This window comes from Zootermopsis nevadensis, unplaced genomic scaffold (genome assembly GCF_977971745.1).
Source record: "Zootermopsis nevadensis isolate Lab colony 2312 unplaced genomic scaffold, Znev_1.0 Znev_ptg000017l, whole genome shotgun sequence".
NCBI lineage: Eukaryota > Metazoa > Arthropoda > Insecta > Blattodea > Termopsidae > Zootermopsis > Zootermopsis nevadensis.
In genome coordinates, this window is record NW_028259149.1 from 6,803,764 (window position 1) to 6,829,695 (window position 25,932).

General features: G+C 38.9%; 1 protein-coding gene across 6 annotated transcripts in view; it reads right to left on the reverse strand.

Annotated features, from left to right (window-relative positions):
* Window positions 1-25,932, reverse strand: part of Nmdar2 (glutamate ionotropic receptor NMDA type subunit 2) — a 212,855-nt gene that overhangs the window by 42,196 nt on the left and 144,727 nt on the right. For all 6 annotated transcript variants that reach the window (XM_087350245.1, XM_087350247.1, XM_087350244.1 and 3 more), the window contains 3 exons: window positions 19,909-20,092; window positions 17,797-17,935; window positions 12,347-12,576 (listed from right to left, as the gene is read on the reverse strand). In XM_087350245.1, coding sequence (XP_087206371.1) covers window positions 12,347-12,576; window positions 17,797-17,935; window positions 19,909-20,092 — 553 coding nt within the window. The remainder of the gene's footprint in view (window positions 1-12,346; window positions 12,577-17,796; window positions 17,936-19,908; window positions 20,093-25,932) is intronic.

Consider the following 25,932-nt stretch of genomic DNA (forward strand, 5'->3'; position numbering starts at 1 on the left):
AATTTCAACTTGATATTGTTCCTTTGCCTCTCCCTCACTTAATTTTTTCAAATCAAATCTTTCTGTGTCAAAATTTTGTTTAGTTCGTCTACTTACTGAAAGCCGCTCCCTCACTTTTGCTACCACCAGATAATGATCAGTGTCGCAATCTGCTCCTCTGAATGATCTCACATCAATTACATTTGTCTGCCTTCTCTTATCTACTAAAACATGATCTATTTGATTGTGTGTTCTGCCATCTGGAGAAGTCCAAGTGTATTTATGAACATCACGGTGTGGAAATTTTGTACTTTTTACAATTAAATCTTTTGACGTAGCGAAGGTCACTGCTCTGACGCCATTATCATTACTAAGTGCATGGAGACTCTCGCTGCCTATTGTGGGTTTGAAGACATCCTCCCTCCCAATTTTTGCATTGAAATCTCCTAGCAGAATTTTCATGTGATACTTGCCAAATGTATCAAATACTGATTCCAATTCTTCATAAAAGCTATCCTTGATATCATCGCTTTTGTCTTCAGTTGGGGCATGAACATTAAGGACAATGATGTCGCACCAACGTCCTTCCAAAATTACGTAAGACAACCTGTCACTAACAAATTCTACTCTCTTAACTGCTGCCCTAATTCTGCTATGAACAAAAAAACCCGTCCCTAGCTGATGATTGTCATTCCCCTTTCCATAGAAAAATGTAAAATTGTCCACTGGGATCGTGCCCTCCCCCTCCCATCGCACTTCCTGCACTGCCACTAAGTCTAACTTATAATTCCCTAATTCCCTACACACTGATTTCAGTGCCCCAGCCCTATAGAGGCTCCTAATGTTCCAGGTACCAAATCTCATGTCCTTTTTCAATTGCCGTGGTCGTGCCAAAGAGTCCGTCCTGATCCGAGGCTTGGTTGATTTTTTCGTAACACATATTTTTTTTAAAGGTGAAAGGTTGTTAGCCCTACACCCAACCCCCAACCTGGAGGACCAGGGTATCACTCTTAGTCTAGCGCATCTCCTTAGACCTGTCCGGCTTGGGTGACCCTACCATGAGCCGAAGCTCAGGCCGGCATAGCCCTAAGGGTCATTTGAGCACGCAAGCCTCCTCACCCGGCAGATTGCCTTCGACAAGGTGGTGATACCTACCGAAACTGAACCCTACCCCAAGCCAGATAAATCCAGACCACACCCTCACATCCTTGATTTAAGATGTTATTTAATATTATCCTGTTATCTACACTTATATTTTAGAAGTGGTCTCTTTCCTCCGGGTTTCCTGACCAAACTTGCACGTGCATTACTCATCCCCCCCATCTAAACTCCTGGAGACTTAGTACGTTCCTCCGAAATGGTGGTATCTACCTACAAGTTGAAACAGCGTTACAGTGCAGATGACAGGCATTGAAGAAATTTATTCACATAGTTTCTTTCGCAACAAATTACTTTAATGTAAAATAAAATTTTGTCTTGTGAAGGACATAATAAACTCAAAATAATCTATTTTAGTGAACACACATGATCTGCATGGGTATTGATCATGCCTTTTCACTGTTAGCTAACACAAAACACATTTTACACTCAAGCGAACCTCTGCAGAGGGACGTCCAATGCTGAATACACCGAAATCACAAGGAGATGATGATTTGATGCTCGGTCTATTCCAGTTCCGCTATTGTCAAATGTAGTAGCCTACGGGCCAACAGCCCTCCAGATGCATCAACACTGACAAATATTTTAAACATCTGAATCGGCGTAGGCTGGCTCATCATATTCACTTACATTAGTTTCCTACGTAATGAGTCCCATATTTCCACACAAGGTGCGTCCTGACTGAAGCCCTGAAGGTGGAAATGGAATGTTTCTCCGAAACATTGGCATCTACCGGTGAGTTTACACAACGCCGAAACCCAGAAGAACATCAAGCTGAAATTATCAGTGAAAGTTGATTTTGCTTTATTAACTGTACGGAACGAGATTTATTTTTCATCCTTTCACAACTTTGCTGTCTGTTATTTATGTTTTCCGCTAATTTTCATTCTCCCCTAGGTTGTCTGAGTTTTGGTCTCCCTTTTCAGACCTTCCACTTGGGAGAAACGACCGAACTATAACATCACGTTAATCCACATGAGCGTAGCCTTGATTGATTGGCTTCAGTTTCAATAGTACGACGTATGCTGTTCAACAAGGCGCTATTTTGTATCAAAGCGATTGAATTAAGTTAGTAGAACAACACAAACAGAGACTGGGAACAGAAATAGGAAACAGGGTAAAAGGAAACAGCTGAAATTCAGTATATACTTGCTCTTGTTATTTTATGAGAAACTGTCTTAATATCTGTCAACTAAAACTAGTGTTTGTGCTTGATCACACATAAACTATGAGAGACCTCTTATAAACAAATGACAATATACACGGAGGACTTCACGGATAACTACAGTTGAAATGCCTTGTATCTGTAACATGTCGTTGCCACAAATTTCCCATTCTGTTTGCTTCCTTAAAATATTTGCCTGCTTAGGAAACGTACTAAAATATTAATAATTCAGAATATTTATATGACGAAACTGATATTAGATGATAATTTCTAATGTTGATCTGTTTATTTCGCTTCAAAAGAAGATGAATAATAAACACGTGGACCAAAAGGTTCTTCTAGTTAATAAAACTAATAACATATACTTCGACCAAGTTACTTCCATGATAACAGAGTAAGTGGGTTTCAGACAATGAATTAATAATGAGACGTGACAGACAAATGAGACAAATGTCTACAGTATTGCCACTTACAAAACAAAGTTGTGGAATAATAACTGATAAGATTATTGCTACTGGTGTGAATAGTCCTAAATGTGTAAACATAATTAGGCTAATATCAAGGATTTTAATCTATGAATTATATCGTTATAGCTCACGATACCTTCCACTGGGGATATTTCTGTTAGCAGCAATAAAATTTGGTTTTTAATGCCTCAAAATTATTTATATCATGATTGTTTTGTTAGCTAATCCATTAAGAAGAACTGGCATATTTTCCTTGCAGTGCTATTCAAACCTTCTTTTGTATTAAGTAAACCGAATTATTGCTAAAACCATTGTATAATTGTAGTTTCTAACTACTTTAAGTAGGCCTCTTCTTGAGAAGCCAATAAGTGATGAAGAAATCGTTCGTTTCTTATTGAACCCAATAATTAATTATCACTTTACCGAATTCAGTCACCGATTCCTATTCTGACCCACATACATCCAGTCCGAATCGCTACACAAAGTTTATTTGCAATGCATTTAATATTATCTTAATAACACGCCTAGATCTCTGAAGTGGTCTATTTTCTTAATGTTTTCTAACTAAATTTACTATCTTTAATATGCGTGTTACATGTACCAATATATTATCCTCCTTAATTAAATTATCTGTATAATATTTAGTGAAGAGTACAAATTATGAAGACATTTCACTATGCTATTTTCTCCAACCTCCTTTTTTCTCCTATCATAAGTCTAATAATTTTTTTGCATATAATTTTTCAGTTCCTACAAACCCGAAGAGCGTTCACGGAGTTTCTATTTACCCATATAAACTGACCCAATGGTTCTGTAGTTACATAATTTCTCGATGTGAGTGCCAGTCGAGATGTTTCAAGTACCGGAAAGTACCAGAAAACAATCCGTCCGCACGGACGACTCCTATTACTTGTTATGGGCGTACTGTTCGAACAGCACCAGGTGCTGCTTCATTGTTTCATTGCTTTGTGACCAAACTTGACGAGCGTCAGAACAAATCCGCCCTTCACATGTATTCTAAGGCAAGAAACGGTTATGATTAATTCAAATATTCTCGCAAATAAAATTTAACTAAATCGTCGAGAAAAAACTTCACATCAGGCACAATTTACAAACGTCCCTAAAATCGTTGTTTTATACATAACTCTGCCCCCTCATTACACTCCGTATTCCAGACACGGATCTAGTCAGGACAAATGTAGAATCAACGTCGATAATACTGCACAAGAAATGGCCAGAAAATATAGAAAGAAGCATGTACGAATGGTTAAGCTTATTTTATTCTGTATGATCTGAAGCTTTCACGGCGACCAAGTATAACGAATTCTTCTCGGGCTACCAGCCGTGGCAGGTGTTTGAATGGAGAGAACACAAGGGTTTCGAGAAAGATCTTCGTCCTCGTCCGCAAGGCGCTGTATTTAATACAAGATAAATGACTTGGCATTGGCCGTTGGGGACATAACCTAAATGCCAACTCTTTCTATAAAACACCGTATACAAGGGTTTAATACAGAGTGTCACAAAGCATAGCGTTACTGGTGACAACTAACTACAGACTTGGTCTGCCAGACTTTTCAAATCCCGTTTAAGAGTTTCCGTCTCAAAGTCGTGACAGCGTTAAAGAATCCTTTTATGTTCAAATTAAGAAGAGGTGGAAAGTTAGTGACAACAAAGAAAAGATGAAGAAGGCAGAGTATGACAGAAACACCTCATCCGACAAGGGCTTTATGGGACGTTTAACAGGGCTCATTTCGTATTTCCTTTGTTTTCACTGATGGCAAGTGCGAGAAATGAAAGTTTTTGCCGGAAGATGTCGCCTCATCTTTTTCTCTCAGCTGAAGTTAAGGCTATTAGCTGTTTCAAAGATTCTGTATAAAGTTTTATATTTATGGAAAGTCAGTGTTACGTAGTTTCAATCAGGATTTTTTTTAAATTGTAAATGTATTACAAAGGTATAAATTTTTAAAATAAATTCCGGAAATAGCTGAATGTCTTCCATTAAAACGGCAAAATTCAGTTACGCAAAAACGGCGCAATGCGTAATAAGCAAACATGTCTGCAAAAGTACAGATGATCTTCTATGTTGTAGCGCGCGTATCATTTTGGCTGCGTGCTAACGTTTCGAAGCAACACAGAGCCTCCATGTTCAGTAACGAATTGCTTTTGGAAATAGTCACAATATTTTTGATAAACTGTCATAACGTTTAAACAAATTTCCTGATTTATAACATTTGGGCCTCCGAGTAACAGAATGCTGAGAACCTATTGTTTTAAATTAAATTTGTTGTCATTATACTTCAATTATGGACAGTAGGTGGTCACTGATCTAAGGAATCTCTGAAGTTACTGGACTGTAAGCAGCTGTCCAACTACTTACGTTATCACAGTGTCACGAATATTTAACAAAATTTACAAAGCAGATTCGGTAGAGCAGGAGAGATTATATACAAAGGTGGTGATCGCATGATTCATAAAGTTATGAAGATCAGTGAACCATAGATTCTGAACTATGGCATGAAGCCTGGAGATTCTTTGAACCATGTAACAGAAATACAACTGGATCTCTTTGCAGCCAGTCCTCTTTTGTACGAAGCTGAAAATTCGATTACAAAGTGAAACTGACACAAAGAGAATCAAGTTGCTAGTCTCCCTATGCCGTAGACGCTATTAATCAAAGGGTCGCGGGAGGGAGGGTGACTGCAGGGTATGAGTAGGGACGGTTACGCTATCAAGAGAAAATGTGATCCAAAATCCCTTCAGATTTGTTCCATTTCTACTTTCGTGGAGAAAGAACAAGATTACATGTCCCGCTTTCGCTTAGGCTGTAAGAATTTAAAAGAAATCGCGTACGATTTTAAAAATGAAACTTTATTTCATGTGGTTCTGTGGAGTTAAATATAATTTCAAGACGTATGGGATATGTTATTTATTTAAATGCACCCTACAACTGTAAAAAAATATATAGCGTCTAATGTCAGAATGATTATGAATAATAAATTGTGTATAATGAGTGTTATGAACTATTCAATATTCTGGAATTTACAAGAGAAATCAAAGAAAACCCACGGACAATTTCACCCAGGACAGCTGATCCCTGGCTCGAACTCTGGCGTCACAAGAACAGAAGCAAGAATCCTATAGGGATCTTCTCTTACTGTTACATGATTCAGTTAATGTTTTTGTGTTGAAGTTACTCAGAAGAAACATACATTACGCATATTTTATTGTGTGTCATAATATTAGAACTGAGACAGAAATAATATAAATATTAGGATACAAAATATATAAGTACAATGTGTAGTGTTGATTTTGGTCGAAACGCCTGTTGCAGGGTTTCAACTTTCGGTTAGAAATTTACCTATAAAAATGCTGATACAGCGGTACCAGCAAGTATGACACAAGTTCATGTTCTGCTTTAGTTAAATACTGTAAACAAAATTCCATTTCCCCCCTTTGGCGCCCTGGGTTCTTGGCTGCGTGAGTCATGGTATTTATTACTCATTTTTCGTCACACTGGTAATGCCTGCAAGAGTTCGGAGTTTCAGAACCACACTTCATACATTTACAACACGACACCTGAAGATGAAGGCATACAAATCTTTAGAAGAAAACAAAGAAACAGGAAGAGACAAATATTTTTACACACTGTTTATGTTGTAATTTTTTCAGAAATCAGTGCTCTCCTAAGAATAAATGTTATTATGTATTCTACACGCCCTGCGTGAGCGAAGAACAACTTATGGACCCGTCCATGTCTGTCTATTTGTCTGTTTTCCTACGGGGTAGGCAACTTGTAATACCTGAGCCAAAGGCTAAAACACGGCTCTATGCAACAATGTGAATGCAGGTCTTTGTAGGAACACAGCACGCAAGTGACCTCGGATCGCATTAGTACAAGAATGACACAACAGGCAACAAATGACCTTCGGTAACAAGAGTGCAAGAAGGACGTAAGCAAAAATGAGTTCGGAAGGCCCTCGAAATGAGACTTTAAGATCACTTTTGGAATAAGTGCATTCGTTCGCAAAGAAGACTCTCTTATGAGTTGTTGCGCCGTGTAGTCTGACAGAAGTTTTACGATCTTCCAGAGGTGCTTGCTGCCTCAATCATCAACACCTGATGATGGAGGCAGTTAAATATATTTCACAGCCAAACACAAAGATTTAAAACAAATTAGTTTGATATATTTACGCGTATTAAACAAAGTGGAAGGAGTCGTAACAGTTTGAGTTGACGTCATTTCTTGGTGACCATTAAAGACGGATAAGTCTACCAGGGAAATTGGCCCGGAGGAAGGAAAGAAGACGACAATCCTCATTCCTAATTAAGCTGTGATGCTGATTAAAACCTGTCCCCGTTCAGATGCAACTGAGGTGAATTATTTCTGCGTGAAAGTATTCGGTAACGAAAATTACTTTGAAGAACATGTCCGTCCGGTTTTGAGCCAGTGTGTCCCAGTGGCTTTTTCAACAAGCACAATTTTTTAGCTAGTGAAGATCGTGACCTTGAAGTCGCTTCTGTCTGGCGTAAACGCTAATGGGATTGAAGTATGCTCTGGAACAGGATGAGTGTTCCACAGATAAGACGTACACTCACAGCTGGTGATAAAACCCGATGACTTGCTGCTTTGCCCGTGACTACTGAACGTAATGCCATGCCTCAGCAATACAACGGCTTAAGTTCCATGAATTCACCGTCTAACGTTCTGACTGACGAGGATTACACTGGATTTGTACACAAACAGAATTTTTACTTCCATTTACAAAGTAATTACTTTTGTTACTTCTTTGTTTAAGAAACTGAATTAATTATTACACAGAACAACAAATTCCTTGAGAATAAAGAACTTTGTTGCAAAAACCGTGCACGTTTAACAATAATTTCTAATCAAACATTTCACACAGGGTGAACCTATAATGGAAAATGTAACAGGAAAATAAAAAAAAATCAGCATAATGAAGAAGTCGCTTAATTTGTGTTCTTCACTGATTACTATGAGGTTAATCAAATCAATTTGAATGATGGGCGCTGCATGTAGAACGTAAGAGAAAGAGGCGAATATCAACAGAATTTAATTCGGAAAACCTGAAGTGTGGGGACCATTTCGGAGTCCGAAGCGTCGATGTGAGGATAATATTAAAATTTATCTTGCAAAATAGTAATACGTATTTGTTTCTATGAAAGTAAATGGAATTTACTGACTGGATATGTGACTTATATTCCTAAGGAGGACTCTTGAGTTCTGTATCGTTTGTTCAATAGAACACGAAAATGGGAAGGTTGCCTTTAGAGTACACAGAGTTTCTGAATACGTTCACCTTGGCTCTGCATCCCTCATATGCCTTGATGGCAACTCTTCGTCGTACATTAATTTGATACTGGCCTTAATAGCTTTAGAGTGTGACACTGTCTGCAGAACATGTCCTCCCATATTATTACATTTCAAGACAATCTTCTACAAGGTTATGTAAACTGAATTCACAAAGTACCAACAGAATTTAGTCAGATACAACTACATTCATCAATAGAGATACTACACTTCTCAAGTAACTCCACGGAGTAGAGCCGTTCTTCCGAAGATAATCAGTCTTTCAGCAGTTCAAGAAATTACACGTCTGTTAATGAACCGAAAGGTCGAGTAGAGGCTCGCGAAGGAACCCTATCCTGAGCCAGATGAATTGAGTCCACATCATTACACCCTATGAGCATCATCCAATTTTAATATCTTCATCCCACGACCAGGTTTTCCAGAAGCGTAGACTCCATTTTGGTCACTCAGAATATCGAAGTATCATGCCATAAGTGCGTATCAACAAAATGGCTGGTTTGCTGGAGGCTACATTCGTACGCCCATTAGAAACTTGCGCATTATCAGTCTTCATACGCCCAAATGTAACCGCACGTCTGCATAGAGCAGCAGCACCTTTACGTCCTTCTTGCATAACATGCATCACACTTCTTTATATTTTCAGACCAAATATCTCCGATTATGCAAATATACTGATTTGCGTTTCTGGGATGATGTCCTCGATAAGGTAAAAACGTCTTCGATTTCTGAGATTCCGCGTTACATAGCGTTTTCCAGGAAAGAAACGGTTACAAAATTCGTGTAGTGTAATCGGTCTTAATAAGAATAAAATGGGAAATGTCTGAATTCGATACGAACACACTTCTTCGTAAGTTATTATATTAGCTGTGTACTTCATACCGTTCGTGTTGAAATGCAATTACGCTTTAGTTTACTGGTGTTATATTCTCCAGCTGAAAAATTCAATTTTTAAATCGCTCTTGCGCTCAAGTGGCTCGTCTTGGTCGGCAAGAGACTACGTCAGCAACAAGAGTTCCGAAATTAAATTTCTTTTATTCGCCGCAGCGGAAAAGAACAAGCGTGTAAAAGGCAAAGAAACAAAGAGCGAGACATTTTGTAGAACAGGAAATTCGTGCGGACCCCGGATGGCACCCGAGAAGTTCTCTGCTGTAGGTAGACTTAAACACGAAATGGGAGCCAGATGCGAGTTTCAGTCGATATTCATGGAGGCGTGTAGAGTATACCAGCTACAAAATCGACATTACTGCTCTTTACAATTACTTATAAGTATAAGAAACTTAATTTATTGAAACTGTAGTTAGGTGTATATTATCTCAGATTATCTCACACCTTTTTAATATTACTATTATTAGCCCTGGAGGAACACAGATTGCAGGTGTTTGAGAACAGGGTGTTGAGGAGGATATTTGGGCCTAAGAGGGAAGACGATGAGGCGTGGAGAAAACTGCATAATGATGAGCTTAAAATTCTGTACTCCTCCCCCAGTATTGTCAGGGTGATTAAGTCGAGAAGAATGAGATGGGCGGGACATGTAGCGCGCATGGATGGGGCAAGATGTGTGTACCAGGTATTGGTTGGGAAACCTGAGGGGAAGAGACCGCTAGGGAGACCTAGACGTAGATGGGAGGATAATGTCAGGCGGGATCTATGGGAGATAGGAGTTGAAGGAAACTGGATTTTGTTGGCCAGGACAGGGTCCGGTGGAGGGCTTTGGTTAATTCGGTGATGAACCTTCGGGTTCGGTAAGCCATCTAGTTAGTTATTATTAGTCCTGATGACGGAAGCAGTATGTTCCTCCGAAACGTTCCCACACGGCCAAAATTATTTTCTGTGCAACGACCCAGAGCACCCCCCACTTATTGATTCACATTTAAAGGCACTTCTTTTAAGAATCCAGTTATCGTCTTCAAACTGGGTAATGTTTTATTATGAATCGATTGAAGTGACTCCTAAGTAGTCGTTTCTGTGGACGTAAACCCAGATTTTAATCTGAACTTCAGAAGATAACTGCACAGTTTTTATTTATGATTGGTTAATTACTTAGAGAACACCTGGGCATAAATGTTACGAATCTGACACCATGTAAAGATAATTGGAGCTGTCTTCAAACATTTCCACTACATCGGCTATGGGCCTATGGGAGCTATGCAAATCCTATCCGCTGAGAAAATAAAACGTTTCGCATGCGGTTAAAGGCGGCCTACGTGTGAAGTGGCATGGTTCAGAAACGCACAGAGCTTTAATTCAACCCCTATACGTTCTGTGCATATCAGTCGCTCTTAATTTGTAAATATTCTGCACCAATATTCCAGTGAACACTGCAGCGCATGCACAAACAGGTTTTAGGAATATTCAAGCGAAGAACTTCTTCCTTCGGTGATACGAATTTCGGAGCTTATTTGACGCTGTGAATGTTTATTATCTGTCTTCTCCCGATAAACTTCAAGATAAATGTCAGCAATTATAACGTGAAAACTACTTGCAAAAGCATTTGGAATGACGTCGCTATAAAATATCATGTTTCTTTGCTAGCGTTTGAGAACCAGGGCCGATTCCATTTTATAAAGCGTAATAAAAGGAAGACTGTATTACTACTTTCATAACCCAGATATCTGCTTATTTACCAGGTTAATACAGACACGAGTTCCTTGAAATTCCGTGGAAATCTACTCTCTTATATCTACCCACAACTGCAATCTCTTTAATGTGTGTATAGGGTATTAAGTTGAAACAAAACAGTGGAGATATTATTTTTAATGGCGCTGAGACTTGGCGGTTTACAAACTTATGCAGTTATTAGCTTCATTTAGTTAATTTTTTCTGTTCTATTTTCCTTATTACAGGACAATTCAATCAGCCCCTATTCTTTTAATTTATTACGATATTACTATACGAATTGACAATACTTGTCTTCACTGGCTATGACGACAAGATACACATCTATAAATGAGTAGTCTCTATTACGAAACAAATTCATTATTAAGAATTTCAGCATTCAAATGATTCTTCAGATTCGCAGAGTTTATAGCGGGTGTACTTCACTTATTTCTTACACTCTAGAATTTGGCCTAGATTTGTTTAATTTAATATCATTACTTATGTACGTAACTATTTTACGAACATTTAAACGATTTCTCATTCAGACTTATTTGAAGACGTTACAATACAACACAAAAAGTGTAATAAATCTGGCTCGAAAGAAATAAAACCTGTAGAGTACGAAATTAGTAACCAAACCAAAGGAGAAAGACAATGTAATTATCGAAACATCAACGAACATAAACACTGAATGGCATCCCTCTTAACCTACACGTATTAAAAAACACAGCCAAAAACTCAACCGAATCAAGCCACAAGGGATACAACCACAAACAAATATACAACTCAAATAAAGTCATATAAACACACACTGGTTGTCCATGCTTGATAGAATTTGTGGGCAAGAAAAACGGATTTAATGTCCTCTTTTTATGCCCTGTATGCTGTAAGGTCATTTGGATCAGAAGGACATCGCTGTACTAAATAAAAGCTCGCGTAATGAAAAACTGCGCTCACGTGAAGTAATCGCTGGCCAAAACAGAGAGAAATGCTAATTCTAAAGATAAATTTTCTACATAAACAACAGCGTACAGAAGACACGTTTGCTAACATGTGGTTTCTGCTTCGGTACGAATCTGAAAGGCATTGTCTCTCGTACACAACGTTGATGAATACAAAACACCCAGCAAATTGTATTTTCGTCTGATATTTTTCGTGTATCCCGAATTCAACTACGTCAATGTCGCGTTAACAAATGCCGTCATCTACAGCCGTTACTAATTTACCATTCGATATCTGCGGAGAAACGAAAAAAATACAGCAGGAAAAATATTAATGAAAACTGTCAAAGAATTTGCTAGTCGGCTACAATTTTTCGTTTGATATAGATGAGAAGAGAACTGGGTTTGTTAAGCTCTGGCCATTCTACTGTAACAACGTACGTAGTTCTGACGTTTCATCGGTGGTAAACAAATGGATAATGGCCTTCTGTGCTGTGATGAAGAGTGGTCTGGCACATGGTACAAACTTTTGATGTCGTTTGTAGCAACCTATAGGATCATACGGCGTAACAGCCCATAAAGTCACGACTGAAAACAAACACAGTTTATTTCACAAAATAAAGTGACTCAAAGTTGGAGTTCCGTGCTATGCCTTCTGAACACTGAAGTAGGACTACTTATAAAGATAATATTGAGCTCGTGGACTCACCCATCCATCTGCGTCTCATTGGCTACACGGCAGAGTACGCCGCGATTCATACTGCATTTTCCAGTGACAGGGTCCGGTGGCGCAAGGTTGATGTAGGGAGGCTCCTCCAGGAAGGTGATTTTGAGATGGAACTTCTCTGGCACTCCCTGGGGAGGCGTGTGTGTTTTTCCTGGCCACACGATGTCCTTTATATCCAGACCCTCCTTCTCCCATGACTTCCACACCCCGATCTATGAAGAAAAAAAATTGCAAATTTACGGACGGTATTTCAAAATTTCATTCTCATGAAAACAAAGCAGTCTTTATATTTACATACGATCCGCAAAGAAATTTGGAATTCCGCGTCACAAAGTGCACTCAGTGCTCGCAGATCCTTTTATACTCAACACCATATTAAATTCCCTGGACAAACACACACGACGCCTACACCCACACGCAGCGTCCATAAGCCAGTGCTTTTGCTTTGTTACCTCTTGCGAAAGATGGTGAAAAATATTCTGGATTACGACACAGAAGTTATATTTTTTGGTAAAACGGCACAAAACAGATATAACCTTGTTGAAAAGTGTGACGAGTTAATAAGAAAATGCACTTTATATAATTCAATATGTACGTCCTCTCAAGACCAAGATTTTTAAATCGGTTTCTCGATATTATTAACAAGGACACCCAGTGAGCCTACTTCTTACTATCCAGACTTTTGTCAAGAGACTTTGTTATGTTGACATTCCTTTGTCAGCTTGACTTCCACAAAGAAAAGAACGAAGACTTGTCGGATTACTGCGTGCCCGTCAACTTTGTAACAAACTGAATATTTACAGTAAATTTGGTATGAACGTCATGCTAGTGGACGTCAAATCCAACTTAGCACCTCTCAGTTTACTGGATTCTTGTATACAAGGTACACACAGTATATAATGCAACAAACCTTCTGATTCCATGAAAAAATACATGACTCTTTTACTATACAAGCGACTATGAGTTTCTCAGAAGATACTCTTCTGCGTGGAGTCAGAATCAAGCGAAATCAAACACAAAGAAAATTCCGTAATTATGTTTTTCTTTGTTGGTCTTAGAGAATCCCGGAATAATTAAGTGTTGATAGGAACACAGACGTCTAAATATTCCTTGAAGTATAGACTAAGTGTTTATGCTATTTTATTCTCTAGAAAGTGAGCCTAAGACCTCTGGGTTGTTGCGCCATGTAGTCTGATAGAAGTTTACCAACGTTTCAGAAGTCCTTGCTGTTTCCATCATCAGGGCGATCATCACATTCAGTTGTTTCCGGCCCAGATATAGTTAATGAACTTAATTCACAACTAAAAAGGGTTCGGTGGATCTTAACAGTTCGTCAAAGAACTTTCTTTGCTGGTGACATCTCATCAGAGGACTTACCACTTACTTCAAGGTTTTGATGAAACGTTGTTTGAAAATATTCAATATTCATTGTTACTCTGGCGGAATAGTGGATTTAATTGGAGACAACACAGCAAATATTCCGCTGTTATGAGTGTCTTTGGCGTGTTCGCTAACGCCTATTAAAACATTCCGACCCATCTGTCTGTCTGCCTCTTCGTATACAGGGAAAAAACACGAAAATGGCCAATTGATACTCACGAAACTTCATATTGGAGAGTTCTACTTAAATTTGTCGATACATATCGATTTAATAACTCCGGGACACTACTAATGGGCACTTTACATAAAGGCATTCATACGTTGCTTCGCGTCGAAGTGACTGCACAGGATTAATTGGGCCGCCACGGTTAAATATCAAATGTCAAATTTTATTGTATTGTATTTACGTAGTATCAAATGCAATCTTACTGGAGACAGACGTTTGTATCTTTACTTCTTCCCACAACTTTTCTTACCTAAGGAATTCTCTCTGTTGCGTATTTAAGTATTCTTTTTTGACTTACTCCCCTACTTTCATTCACTGAAGTTTGGGTTGTCAGAAAGATGAATTACAACTGCAGTTGAGATTTGGCAGACCGGCGTTTAACAACCGAACTGTTTCATCATTGACAAAAATGAGTGATGATGGTCAAGTCAGTGACTGATTTGTTGTTTATCTTGGGGTAACACCACGCGCATAAATACAAAGAATGTAAATTTCAGGACAAAGGCAACTGATGTAAGTATTAAACATCAAGACTTCCTACCTAAGACTGATGCTTAGATTCACAAAAAGGGTTATAGTCTATGGAGTTCGTGCAATAAGTCGGACATTTCCCCCATTATCATATTAGATCCACTTCAGCTCTGTTATGAACAAATCTTGTCCTCAGACCGTTTTACAATATTTTCAGTTTCCTTCCTCGAAGTGAGATAATCCGTTTCCACTTCACATTTTTTTGGTAACGAAATTTAGTTCACTTTTTCTAGTCCCTAACACACCATTCCAAGTTTCTCCCCCCCTCACCGTCATACTCCAAAATCGCACGTCAGAGTGAATTGTACATCCCTGGGACATAAATTTAAAGACGAAATAACTAGACCTAGTTTCTCAGATTTCAACACGTAGCGTTGCATTACTGTCACCAGCAGATATTTGGAACAAATGAGAACGCCGTTAATCAAAACAAAAGGTTTTGTCTCCCACAGTTCTGCACTGGTACACAGCATTATCGCCTCTCACATTCCGTCTGGGAACGACTTTACACGTTTCGATATTGTCTGTTATGCTGATTACAATCATTTGAATATGCATGGGCGTGAAAACTACTGAGGGATTCAGTTAACTTGGTACACAGCGAACTAACTCCACGGAGCAAAGTCCTTCTTAAGAAGTGAATAGTCGAAGATTTCTGTCTTTTGGTACTTGCGCTGTGTAGTCTGGTCGATGTTAACCAACGTTTCAGAGGTCATACTGCCTCCGTCATCAGGGCGATTCATCGACCAGACTACATAGCGCAACAACCCAGAAGACAGAAATCTTCATACTCTGATGACGGAGGCAGTATGACCTCTGAAACGTTGGTTAACATAGACCAGACTACACAGCGCAACAACCCAGAAGACAGAAATCTTCATACTCTGATGACGGAGGCAGTATGACCTCTGAAACGTTGGTTAACATAGACCAGACTACACAGCGCAACAACCCAGAAGACAGAATCTTCTATCGCCCTGATGACGGAGGCAGTATGACCTCTGAAACGTTGGTTAACATCGACCAGACTACACAGCGCAACAACCCAGAAGACAGAAATCTTCAAAGTTCATTACAATAAAGTCGTATTTTCTGGAATTCTGCGAGTCGTGTAGACGTTTACCGACGTTTCATATGTTCTTGCTGTCCTTATCATCAGGGTGATGAGTAAGCAGCGCCCGGCTTAACTAATCGCAGACTGCACAGCGGAACACCAACGTGAGACTAGAAATCTAATGTTCGTTTGAATGCTGGTAAGAGTCAAACATTGATCGCTATCCTCAGCCACGTGGATCCAGTTTACGTACTAACACCCGGTACCTACATTTAAAGTATTTTTTTGTGTTCCTGCAATCTATAAGTAAGTCTTCAAAGTCGTGTCTTTCCTTCAGGCTTTCCGTAAAAAGTTCGTCTCTCTCACGTGTGCTACAAACGCGTTCACTTCACCCACCGTCTCTTGGCGAGGATTACAAATAAAGAAGTGACTTCATAACATGTTATGTGATAGGGTGAGGGATCGGATACTTAAAACTTCAGTGAACGCACTACTTTTTTCTTCCTTCTTACTTTAATTTTCTTACAAGCAACTGTTATCGTTTCTCGTAATCTTATTTTATAGCAAAGCAGATCCTGCTTTTGTGTAAAGAGCAGAGTTCTTACGCTTGTATTCCGGCAAAAGGTCTCAAAAGGAATTGCCGTGCACTGTGACAGCTGAATCTCATTATTCTGCCACTGAATACGTTTAAATCCAGTGAAAGAATTTCGTGCAGAAGAAGGAAAAATCCACAGTGATGTAAATTGAACTTACATGTCCACAAGAACTAAGCTCTCCCTTTTAGACGTCGCATCGTTCTGGTTACATTACTCTGGTGCTGCGTACAATACATTTAAATAGGGAGCATCAGCTATTTACGTAAAAAATTGTTATATAGTGGTTTTTGTTTCTTTTTTGTGCGTACAACGTACATAAAGGAAAGTATAATGCAAAGGCCATATCGAGGTTGTATCGATTCTTTTTTTAAAAACAGCACACAATATTTTCCTGTATACTAAATTTATAAATAAATTCACGGAAATAATTAATTTAATGTAATGTAAATAGCTTAATAACATGAGAAAATTACGTGAGAAATTATAACAAAAATAAAATAAAATTTTCAAACGGCGTTCGAACGTTATTAATTTGCACACAGGTCTTTAGAGTCAATTAAGAAATTTATTGTTCTCTGTTCTCTCATTTATTGTGTTCGTTTAAATGAAAATATTCCAATATAGGATATACAAGCTTCAAAGGTATCCTAGCAACCCAATGTTTTAGTCTCCTAAACATTGCTTCTCCTTGTGTTCTGTCTGCAGCCCGTGTCTGTATGTATAAGAAACAAAACTAGAAAACTTTAAAATGAAAAAGTAATACACTAAATAAAACTACTTCCTAACGGAAAAGAATAAAAAATGAAATCCCTCTCTGTGAGAATGGTGGAATAAATTTTTGTCGTGAAATTCTCGGAAATTAATCAAACGATGCTACTACGGTTTCCTACCTGATTTTTTTGTGCTCGAGATTAAATACGCACAAAACGGCTTCTAATATGCAAGGAGAGGCCATAAGTGAATGGAACATTAGAATTATGTCATTAGCTTAAATTGTGCTATTAGTTAAACTGGATTCAAGGAGTCTCCATTTAATTTGATAATCACTGCTTTCTTCAATCATCTCCCATTTAATATTTTATGACTTCTCCTCACAATTTTGTTCACAATCTTCCTACTAGTCTTAAAGATCGCATTCGGAAAATGGGTAGCAAACATCTCTCTCTGGTGTCCACCACTCAGAGTAGCGTATATTAGTTTCAAACTCATCTTCCAGATTTAATTTATTTACGACTCTATAACAATATATGACAGACACATTAAAGTTTCATAAAGTCTTTGAGACATACAAACAGCTTTACATTATACCGGACACATCTGATGTGTTCCAATTTTGTTTTTGCATATATCAAACAAATATTCAGTATGGTCCCATATTTTATTTAAAGGAATCACCGATTATTTCTTTCAGTGCTCATCCTATACCAGGTATCGGATAGGAACAGATTTTACCTTTCCCACAAACTTCAGACAAACTCGAAAATAAATACGACTAACGATTTCTCAGACAGTTAATTTTGATTCTTAGCTACGGACACGGGGAAACAAAAGCGAAAAGAAAACTCAGTAGAAATTTATGTATGAAAGGACTTCATGACTACAAATTCTCAGCGGTTTGAAATCAGTACTGAAGAAATGCACTTACCTCTTCCCAAACGTACTGTTTGCTGACACCAGGTCTCAGGTTCATAATCTTGAGCTCTGCAGCCTTGAGTACTCCATCTTGTGTAAATTCGACGTTTGGCTTTCCAGACTCGCCCTCTACACTGACGTTTCGAAGATACCTGAAGATAAATTCTCTCATTATCCCTGCTCATGGACCGAGACTTCATTTACGACGTCTAAGGGATGGATATAAACATGTATAGCCTAAAGGAACAGTGAACGAGAACAGAAATCCCGAGGTTACAATCAGCAGACGACGGCTGTCCTCTGGGTTGATCTGCTCTGTAATCAGGTAGACGTTACCGACGTTTCAAACGTGGTTTCTGCCTCCGTAATCAGAGCGATCGCCCAGAAAACAGAGGCAGTATGACCTCTGAAACGTTGCAGTAATGATGTTTGCACGCTGCTGATAGTGTGTGCACACAGACGACATTTTATTTTTAAAGGTAGTACCGAGCAGCGCATGCGTACAGCGTACACTAACCTCCCTGTTCCCGCCACCTGTACGAAGCTCAGTTAAGTGATGTGACAATAAGGGCTGCAGGAAGGGAAGTTCGTAAGTGCAATTAACACAAAGTCTCACTTTCTTACAGCAGAATGGCAAGTACAAAGTCGTATTAAAGTGGGAACAGAGTTTAAATTTGATGTTTCACTGTTGTATTGTGTGTTCCAAACCTTTATTAATACTGTTGCAACACAATTTATAAAATATTTAGTCCCTGGCTTGAACAAAACACTTCTCCATTAGAAATGTGTAAATCAGTGTTGTTTTGGAAATATTTCCTGTTTATTCGTGTGAAATTCAAAAATGAACTCTGTGGACACACAATCCTGGTTTTAAAGCAGGTGGCACATATAATTACCACTGGACTTTAAAAGGGTTAACCATTGAATTAATACGCCTTTATCAGAATCGCCGAGAAGATGTGATCTCTTACATGAACTACGATTACCTGTTCTGCTTTACGTAAAAACCAGAAATTTCATTTCCGGTAAGTCATACCTGACGTCACCTGAAGACACAAAATAATCTCCAGAAACTTTAACATAACAAGAGAATCTCCACATCACGCTAGCCTATAGTTACAGAATTGAAAATAATGCACTCTGTACAAATCCGCTGCAGTTTTCAAATCTTTGAGCATGTTTTTCTGCTTCGCTGCTAGCCATGTTAGATTTAGAAACGGCGTGTGTGTTATCTAAACAGTTGACGGTCGGTACGACCGCGTGGAACAATTGCTCTCCATTCTGCGATTATAAATGTCGAAGGATGTCTGGCCAAAGCTGTGGGTGATATCGGGATTCTTTGATGCTTTAATTCACCCTTTACGTCTGCGTGTTGGCAGTGGAACTTCACGAATAAACACCCATCACACACGCTTCACGCTGCACGTTCTAGATCTAGACACCTCGAAGACTATTGACAGAACAGTGGACCCCTCTTATTTAAAATTCAAATAATAATTCAAGTTAACTTTTGTATTGTGTTTTGCGGTTATTTAACGAAACCAATTGTTTCAAGTACCATAATTTATAAGATAAATACTCGCATTTCTATGTACGAGTCAAAAGAGTAAACAATTGTATAAAATGGCGTACACATAGGTCATTTTCAAAACTTTTTGTATTAGAAAGATCATCTGATCTGGTTGATGTTGCTTGAGTAAATAATCCATTTTACAATTGAAACCATAATTACTTACATATTCACTGAGGGTTAAAGTATCTGGTACACATGTTTACCATTCCGCTTTAAAGAGTTATAGTGTTATAAACCAAGACTCGTACTGACGTTCTGTTTGTCTGCGTTGTGGTTATGGACACGCAATCGATAATGTCTGCCCTTAATAGACTTTCACTGTCATTTGTGCTAATAATAGAGTTTTCTAGACAGCGCAGCTGTGAAGCGAATTTATGCGTTACGGGACAGTCTGACGTGTCGGGAGGAGCGTTCTATTCTCGCTAGTCTGTGGTCGCAAAACAAATTCATTGTAGGAATCAATATTAGTGAGTGTAAACCACTTACATAAAATATGTTCCATTTTTTCGCGACGGTAGTACCAAATTAGCAACATAAAATAACTTGCATTACCTGAAGAAACGGTCACCGGTCTTCCATCGGGAGTCCCCTATTCCTTCACATGAAAGTTGAGTGTTGAGCGAAAGGTTGGCATTCCTGGGATCGTTGACGAAGTCTTCTACTCCGTAAGCGTACACCTTGATTGCCGTTGTAATCTCGTTCACTACAGAAGCGCTGCTAGTGTCAAAGTGTACGCCTTTAACAACAGAAACGGGCAATTAGATGCTTGAAATGACAAAACTAATTAAAGAAATAAACCACCCAAGTACCTTATTTACCTGTGTGCTAGACAAAATTACCCCCAGAACTGCCCCTAAAATTTATTTGGTTCTTTTTACCAAGAGATTGTGATGAAAGCCAGTGTGTAATGAACAGTCTGCTTACGGCACTTCTGAAACACTTGCACCAATAAATACGGCAACTCTATGTTATTAGGCCTTTCGGGAAAAGTTGATTTTCAACTGACCAGGTAGTTAATTCATCGTAAGGAATTCATAATAATATTAGATAATGACTTCCAACGATGAAAGTTCCCAGCACTGCCAAAAGCGAGGACGCACATTGGTTTCTAGGAGCAGTGGGTTCGAATACAGACAACAGCATGTGATGCGTATGACGTCATCACGTCACTCGCCCATAACAATAGCCTGGCATCCACTCCGCTTGTGGCCAATGCTATTAAGTTTATGGGTTCTGCAATAGTAATCAGCTACTAAATCGACCTGGAAGGTGCATTATCATCACATATGGACTTAAATCGTTACGACTTCATGAGGTTACTACAAATATTTTGAACAAACTTCCAACTTTCATACCAGGTGGAAAATTGAAACACGCTGATTAGTAATATGGCTGGAAATTCTTTATTTTATTAAAACTGGCACTTTTTCACACACTTTTCATTCTTTTCCAGTGTTCGTCAATACAAAACTACATTTTTAATTCAAATTGTACTTACGCCACTGCACATCTTCGATGCTAGTGATAGTTATCATGTGCATTAAGTTCTTAATTTGTCGATGATCAAATAGGAGGTAGAAGCTTTTTTAATTTTACAAGTTCTTTATACACTTTGTATACGAGGCTGCATGGGCCCCAGAAACCGATCTGGACACGGATACGAAGAAATGAAGCCAATTATCAGTACGTTGCCTCCTTCATCACTAAGATGTATATTAGCATGTTTGAACTTAAGCTACAAAAGACATACTTAGCGCCCTGCTACAAAATTACAGTGTGTTTTACAACTCCAAATTTAGTTAACCTCATATATATTTTTTTAAAAAATACGTAACACCGAATGCTGGTAAGATCTGGTCTTCCATGAACTTAAATGGATAAAGTGAAAAGATAATGCTAACAGGTGCACTTAATTCCTTGCGTGAAACGCATCTAAAACGAAAGTTGTGTTTTAAACGCGGAACTAAAGCAAATTATAACGCGTGGACTGTTAAAAGGTACAGTTGTGGAAATGCTGAGCAACAAGTGACAAATATTAAATGAGGCAATTATAACACAAACCACATTACAAACCTCCTCATATCCGGAGACAGGGGAGTAAATAAGCTTAGTTCAGCTTTGTTATATAATGATCTGCTTTAGTATCCATAATATTCCTGCAACACAGTCACAAGAACCTTAAGATATATTGCAAGAAGTTTATATTATTCTTTCCCTGAAAGGGAGTTTGGAGTGTATTTACAGTCTCGGAAAAGACACTCGAAACGATAACCAATATCGATCATTCGTTAAACATGAGTAATGGCAAAAATAATTGGCCGTAATATGTCACACGGAATCACTGTAATAGCAAAGAAGGTGACGTTATTTTTTTTACAGTGCACGTTTTATAACATTTGCTCTTTGTAACAGAAGGAGCAAAATGGATACAAATTACAATTAGTGCTAATTATTTTCAATTCTGTGTCGGCGATATTCGATACCGTAAAACTTTATGAGCACAGACTTTGTTGAAAGAATGACAGTGGCTCGGATTCCTAAGAAATTCCTTGTATTTTAAGAAACCCAAATGTTCGTTTCTGTGTTGACAAAAGTTCGTCACTAGTCCTTATGCTGAGTCAGATAAATTCCCTTTATAACCTCATACTAAGATTCATTTCAATATTATCCTCCAATTTAAGTCCACATCTCCCAAGTGGTATATATCTATCATGTTGTCCGTTTAAAATTCTGTACCCATTTATCATCTTTCCTATTTGCGCCCATCTCATCCTCTTTTGCGAGGACAAAATCATACTACTTCGTTCTATTTGTATATTTCTGATTTTAACCTCGGCTGTTATTTTGAACATTGTTCACCGTTTTGGATATCTGTTAAAAACATACAATGATTCGAAAGCTGGATGTGCCTACGTAGTCAGTACACAAATTCCGTCTCCAAAACGTGTGTATTTAACAGATAGCCAAAATGATGATTGCAGCACACTATCCTCAAAAACCTCTTTGTGGTTTACTTAAAAACAATTGCAATATCTTAGATAATACAGCGTCGAATGACAGGATAAGACCACAATCAGCAGTAAAATCTCAAATATCACATTTTAACGTTCTTGGCCTCTTGAAACTTGTGCCTATCGCCGTTGGCATCAGTCTTCCACAACGAAAATCATTCTCTTTGGCCTACAATTCAGTGCAAGGGTGAACTGTTACCGCAGACCTGAATTATCCTCCATGGCCCTGTGGCTAGTCAAATATAACGAAGAGCTACTCGTTGAAATATCTGTGGTCACATAAATATAACACCGAAACTTGCGAGCTTCCGGGAACAAAATCTCTCTCGTCATTTCATTTCAAACCGGTTTCATGAGTGATGAAACTGTAACCTGAACATTATATAGTCTGTACCTAAATAAAGTAACGCTTCCTGGACACGCTATGATTCCAGTTGTCAAAGTACAATTAACAATTCCGAGCTGAACAGCTTTCTAGTGCTGCACATTTTAAATTACCTTACTCTACTCTACACTAAACAATACAAATTTATGTAATGTACTACGCAGCATATAGTCCAACGCCGAAACAAGATTCCGTATTAAAAACAACTGTACAACGTCATACATCACCACACTGACACACAGAAGGGGAGCGTCGCGACGCCAATCCACGTGACGTCAACAAAAAATTCCCGGATAAAGCCAAGAAGGGTCTCGGGACATCGAATGATTTGTAAAGGGTATAGAAGGATGCTGTCGCTGCTTAATTTCAAGTACTATCGCAGTATTTGTCTGGAGGGACTGAGAAAAAGTTGGATAAACTATCACCTTCAGATGTAATTTACAATAAATGACATTATTTACCCGCCCAATAATTCATCTCTTTAGTTTAAATACAATTTTCTTGAAACGTCTTCTGTTAGTTTCTTTGTCATAGAGTACGAACTAATTAATTACGCTTAAACTGACATTATTGACTTAACCCCAATACTAATGGTGACAAATCGAAATTCTTGACGTTACACAGGCACTGGCAGTAGACGGAGAGAGATGAATCTTTACGTGCTCAACTTCCATGAATTCCCACGAGATGTTGGAGTACACTGTGTTCGCACTACATTTATCATTTGAACTTTCTTCCCAATAAGAAACAACAAATAATTAAAAGTAGGCCTATCAGTAACTGTTCTCTTGATTTAAATTTATCGTTCCTTACTTGGTGCAATAATTTAACACATAAATTTAAACTAATGCAGACTGCAAATATTTCATTACATATACACTTGACTGAAAATTAACAACAAGCAGAACTACAGCAGTAGTTATCGTACTCAGAAATAATTCAGTGACATAGTACCCATACGTAATTAACAGCACTCAGACGTCACAGGCATATGACCTAACATGAACTCGAAATATCACGTGACACAAAACATTTATTACTGCTTTAAAGCATCCCATTTCAGTGTTCCCCTAGTCAAAAGTTACTTCAGTAACTTCTCTGTGTTGTTTTTTCATAACCCCAAAATACGTTTCATTTGTAGAATGGTCATAAGAAATGTTTTTAACATAAATATCAGCATTCCTAATACGGGTCTAGATAAATATTTCTCAATAACTACAAGGGGCTTCCAGTTCTCAAATAGAAAAAGACGGTTTGAGGTGTTTGAGAACAGGGTGCTGACGAGGTTATAAAAGTGACAGTAAAAGTACAACTGTCGCACTATACCCTACGCCATTTAGGCGCTTAGGGGGAGAGAGGGTTTGCTCCTACTCATTCTTGACCTCGGCACCAGATGGGGTGAGTGATTAGCGTCAAGCCCCGGCCGCGCTTTACCTCCGGGAAAGGACTCCGGTACCCTTTGGATAGGAGGTTGGGTGGGCCCCAGAGCCGGTCTGGACGCAGATGCCAGAGGAAAAACCCTCTGCCCCCGTCGGGGATCGAACCCCGAGAATATATGGACCTAAAAGCGATAAAGTGACAGGAAGCAGGAACAATTTGCACAGTATGGAGCTCTATACTTGTACTCTCCATAAAATATTATTAGGAAGAACAAATCAAGGAGAATGAGATTAGCGACACATGTAGCACGCGTGGGGGGAAGAAGAAGAGCATGAACAAATTTATTGGATCGCTCGGTGGGGATAAATCCATTTTGCAGAAATGTTGTGGAAGGATTTGGATTTGGTTAATCTTGTTCAGGATAGGGACCGGTAGAGGGGTCTTGTGAACACGATAAAAGCCTGGCACTATTCGAATAGCTGAGCGTACTTCTCAAGAAGGACTCTGCTTCATGGAAGGAGTTAGTTCTTGTGTCCAAGTGTAGAATTCTTCCATACTTCGTCAGTGACAATGGCACAAAACAACATGCAACTTAAAACTACACGAAATTAAATATTTTTATAGCCGCTTGAATGTCATACGAACCATTAGGGAAAGAAACTTTTGAGTAAGTAAAATACATATTTCAATAAAATTCTGTTGCTGTGAAATTGAAATAAACAGAATTACCTCCTGCTAAATGTTAAATACGCCTTTAAATATTGTCAGTTTATTTGATTAGAATCAGCTGTTTCTTTCCCACAGACACGCTGTGAAGTGTTTACTGTTTAATTTGAAATCCCAATTTTGTGAGGAGTGGTTGATGGCTTCTGACGCCATTGTGCCTTCTAATCAAGTTACTCATACCACGCTACCTCCCCCGTGATTTTCAGCCATTTCAAAGAGATGCATGAATTAAATCTGCTTTCAACTGATGCGATAATGCTAAAGCAGGTGGTACATGCAATTATCGCTCTGCTTTGAAGATTCAGTTGAAGATTAAGACAAATAAACAGTCGAAATAAAAGGTTAACGTTAACGAAGTATATACGAGGTGCGATCGGAAAGTTTCCAGACTGCGCGTATAAAAACCCGTACACTTATCTCAGGTATTAAATTCATCTATCACCCTCGAAGTAGTTCCCCTGGGAGTGAACACAACGATCCCAGCGCCGCTGCCAAGTCTGGAAGCATCCCTGGAAATTTTTCTTTGTCAGCCTGTCAAGCACCATCTGCGATTCTGCCTGAATCTCTTGCCAAAGACTCGCCAAAACGGCTACGGAAACCTATGAAATGCTAAAGCAAGCATTTGGGGAGTCCGCAATGGGTCGTGCACAAACTTTTGTGTGGCATTCACGTTTTAAAAATGGCCGAACCTCTGTCGATGATGACGAGCGTTCTGGACGACCATCTTCGAGCACAACGCCCGAAAATGTTACGAAGATTCGGCAGGCCATTCACGAAGATCGACGTCGTACCATCAACGACTTGTGCGACATTGTTGGGATAGGCTATGGGACCTGTCAGCTGATTCTAAAGGAAGAACTCCACATGCGACGCATCATGACAACGCGCCAGCGCACACCGCCCTCAAAGTTCGGCAGTTTTTGGCCTCAAACACCATGGCCGTCATCCCGCACCCTCCTTATTCGCCGTGTGACTTCTTCCTCTTCCCAAAGATGAAAATTCAGCTAAAGGGAAGGAGATTTGAGACGATTAAAGAGATTCAGGCAGAATCGCAGATGGTGCTTGACAGGCTGA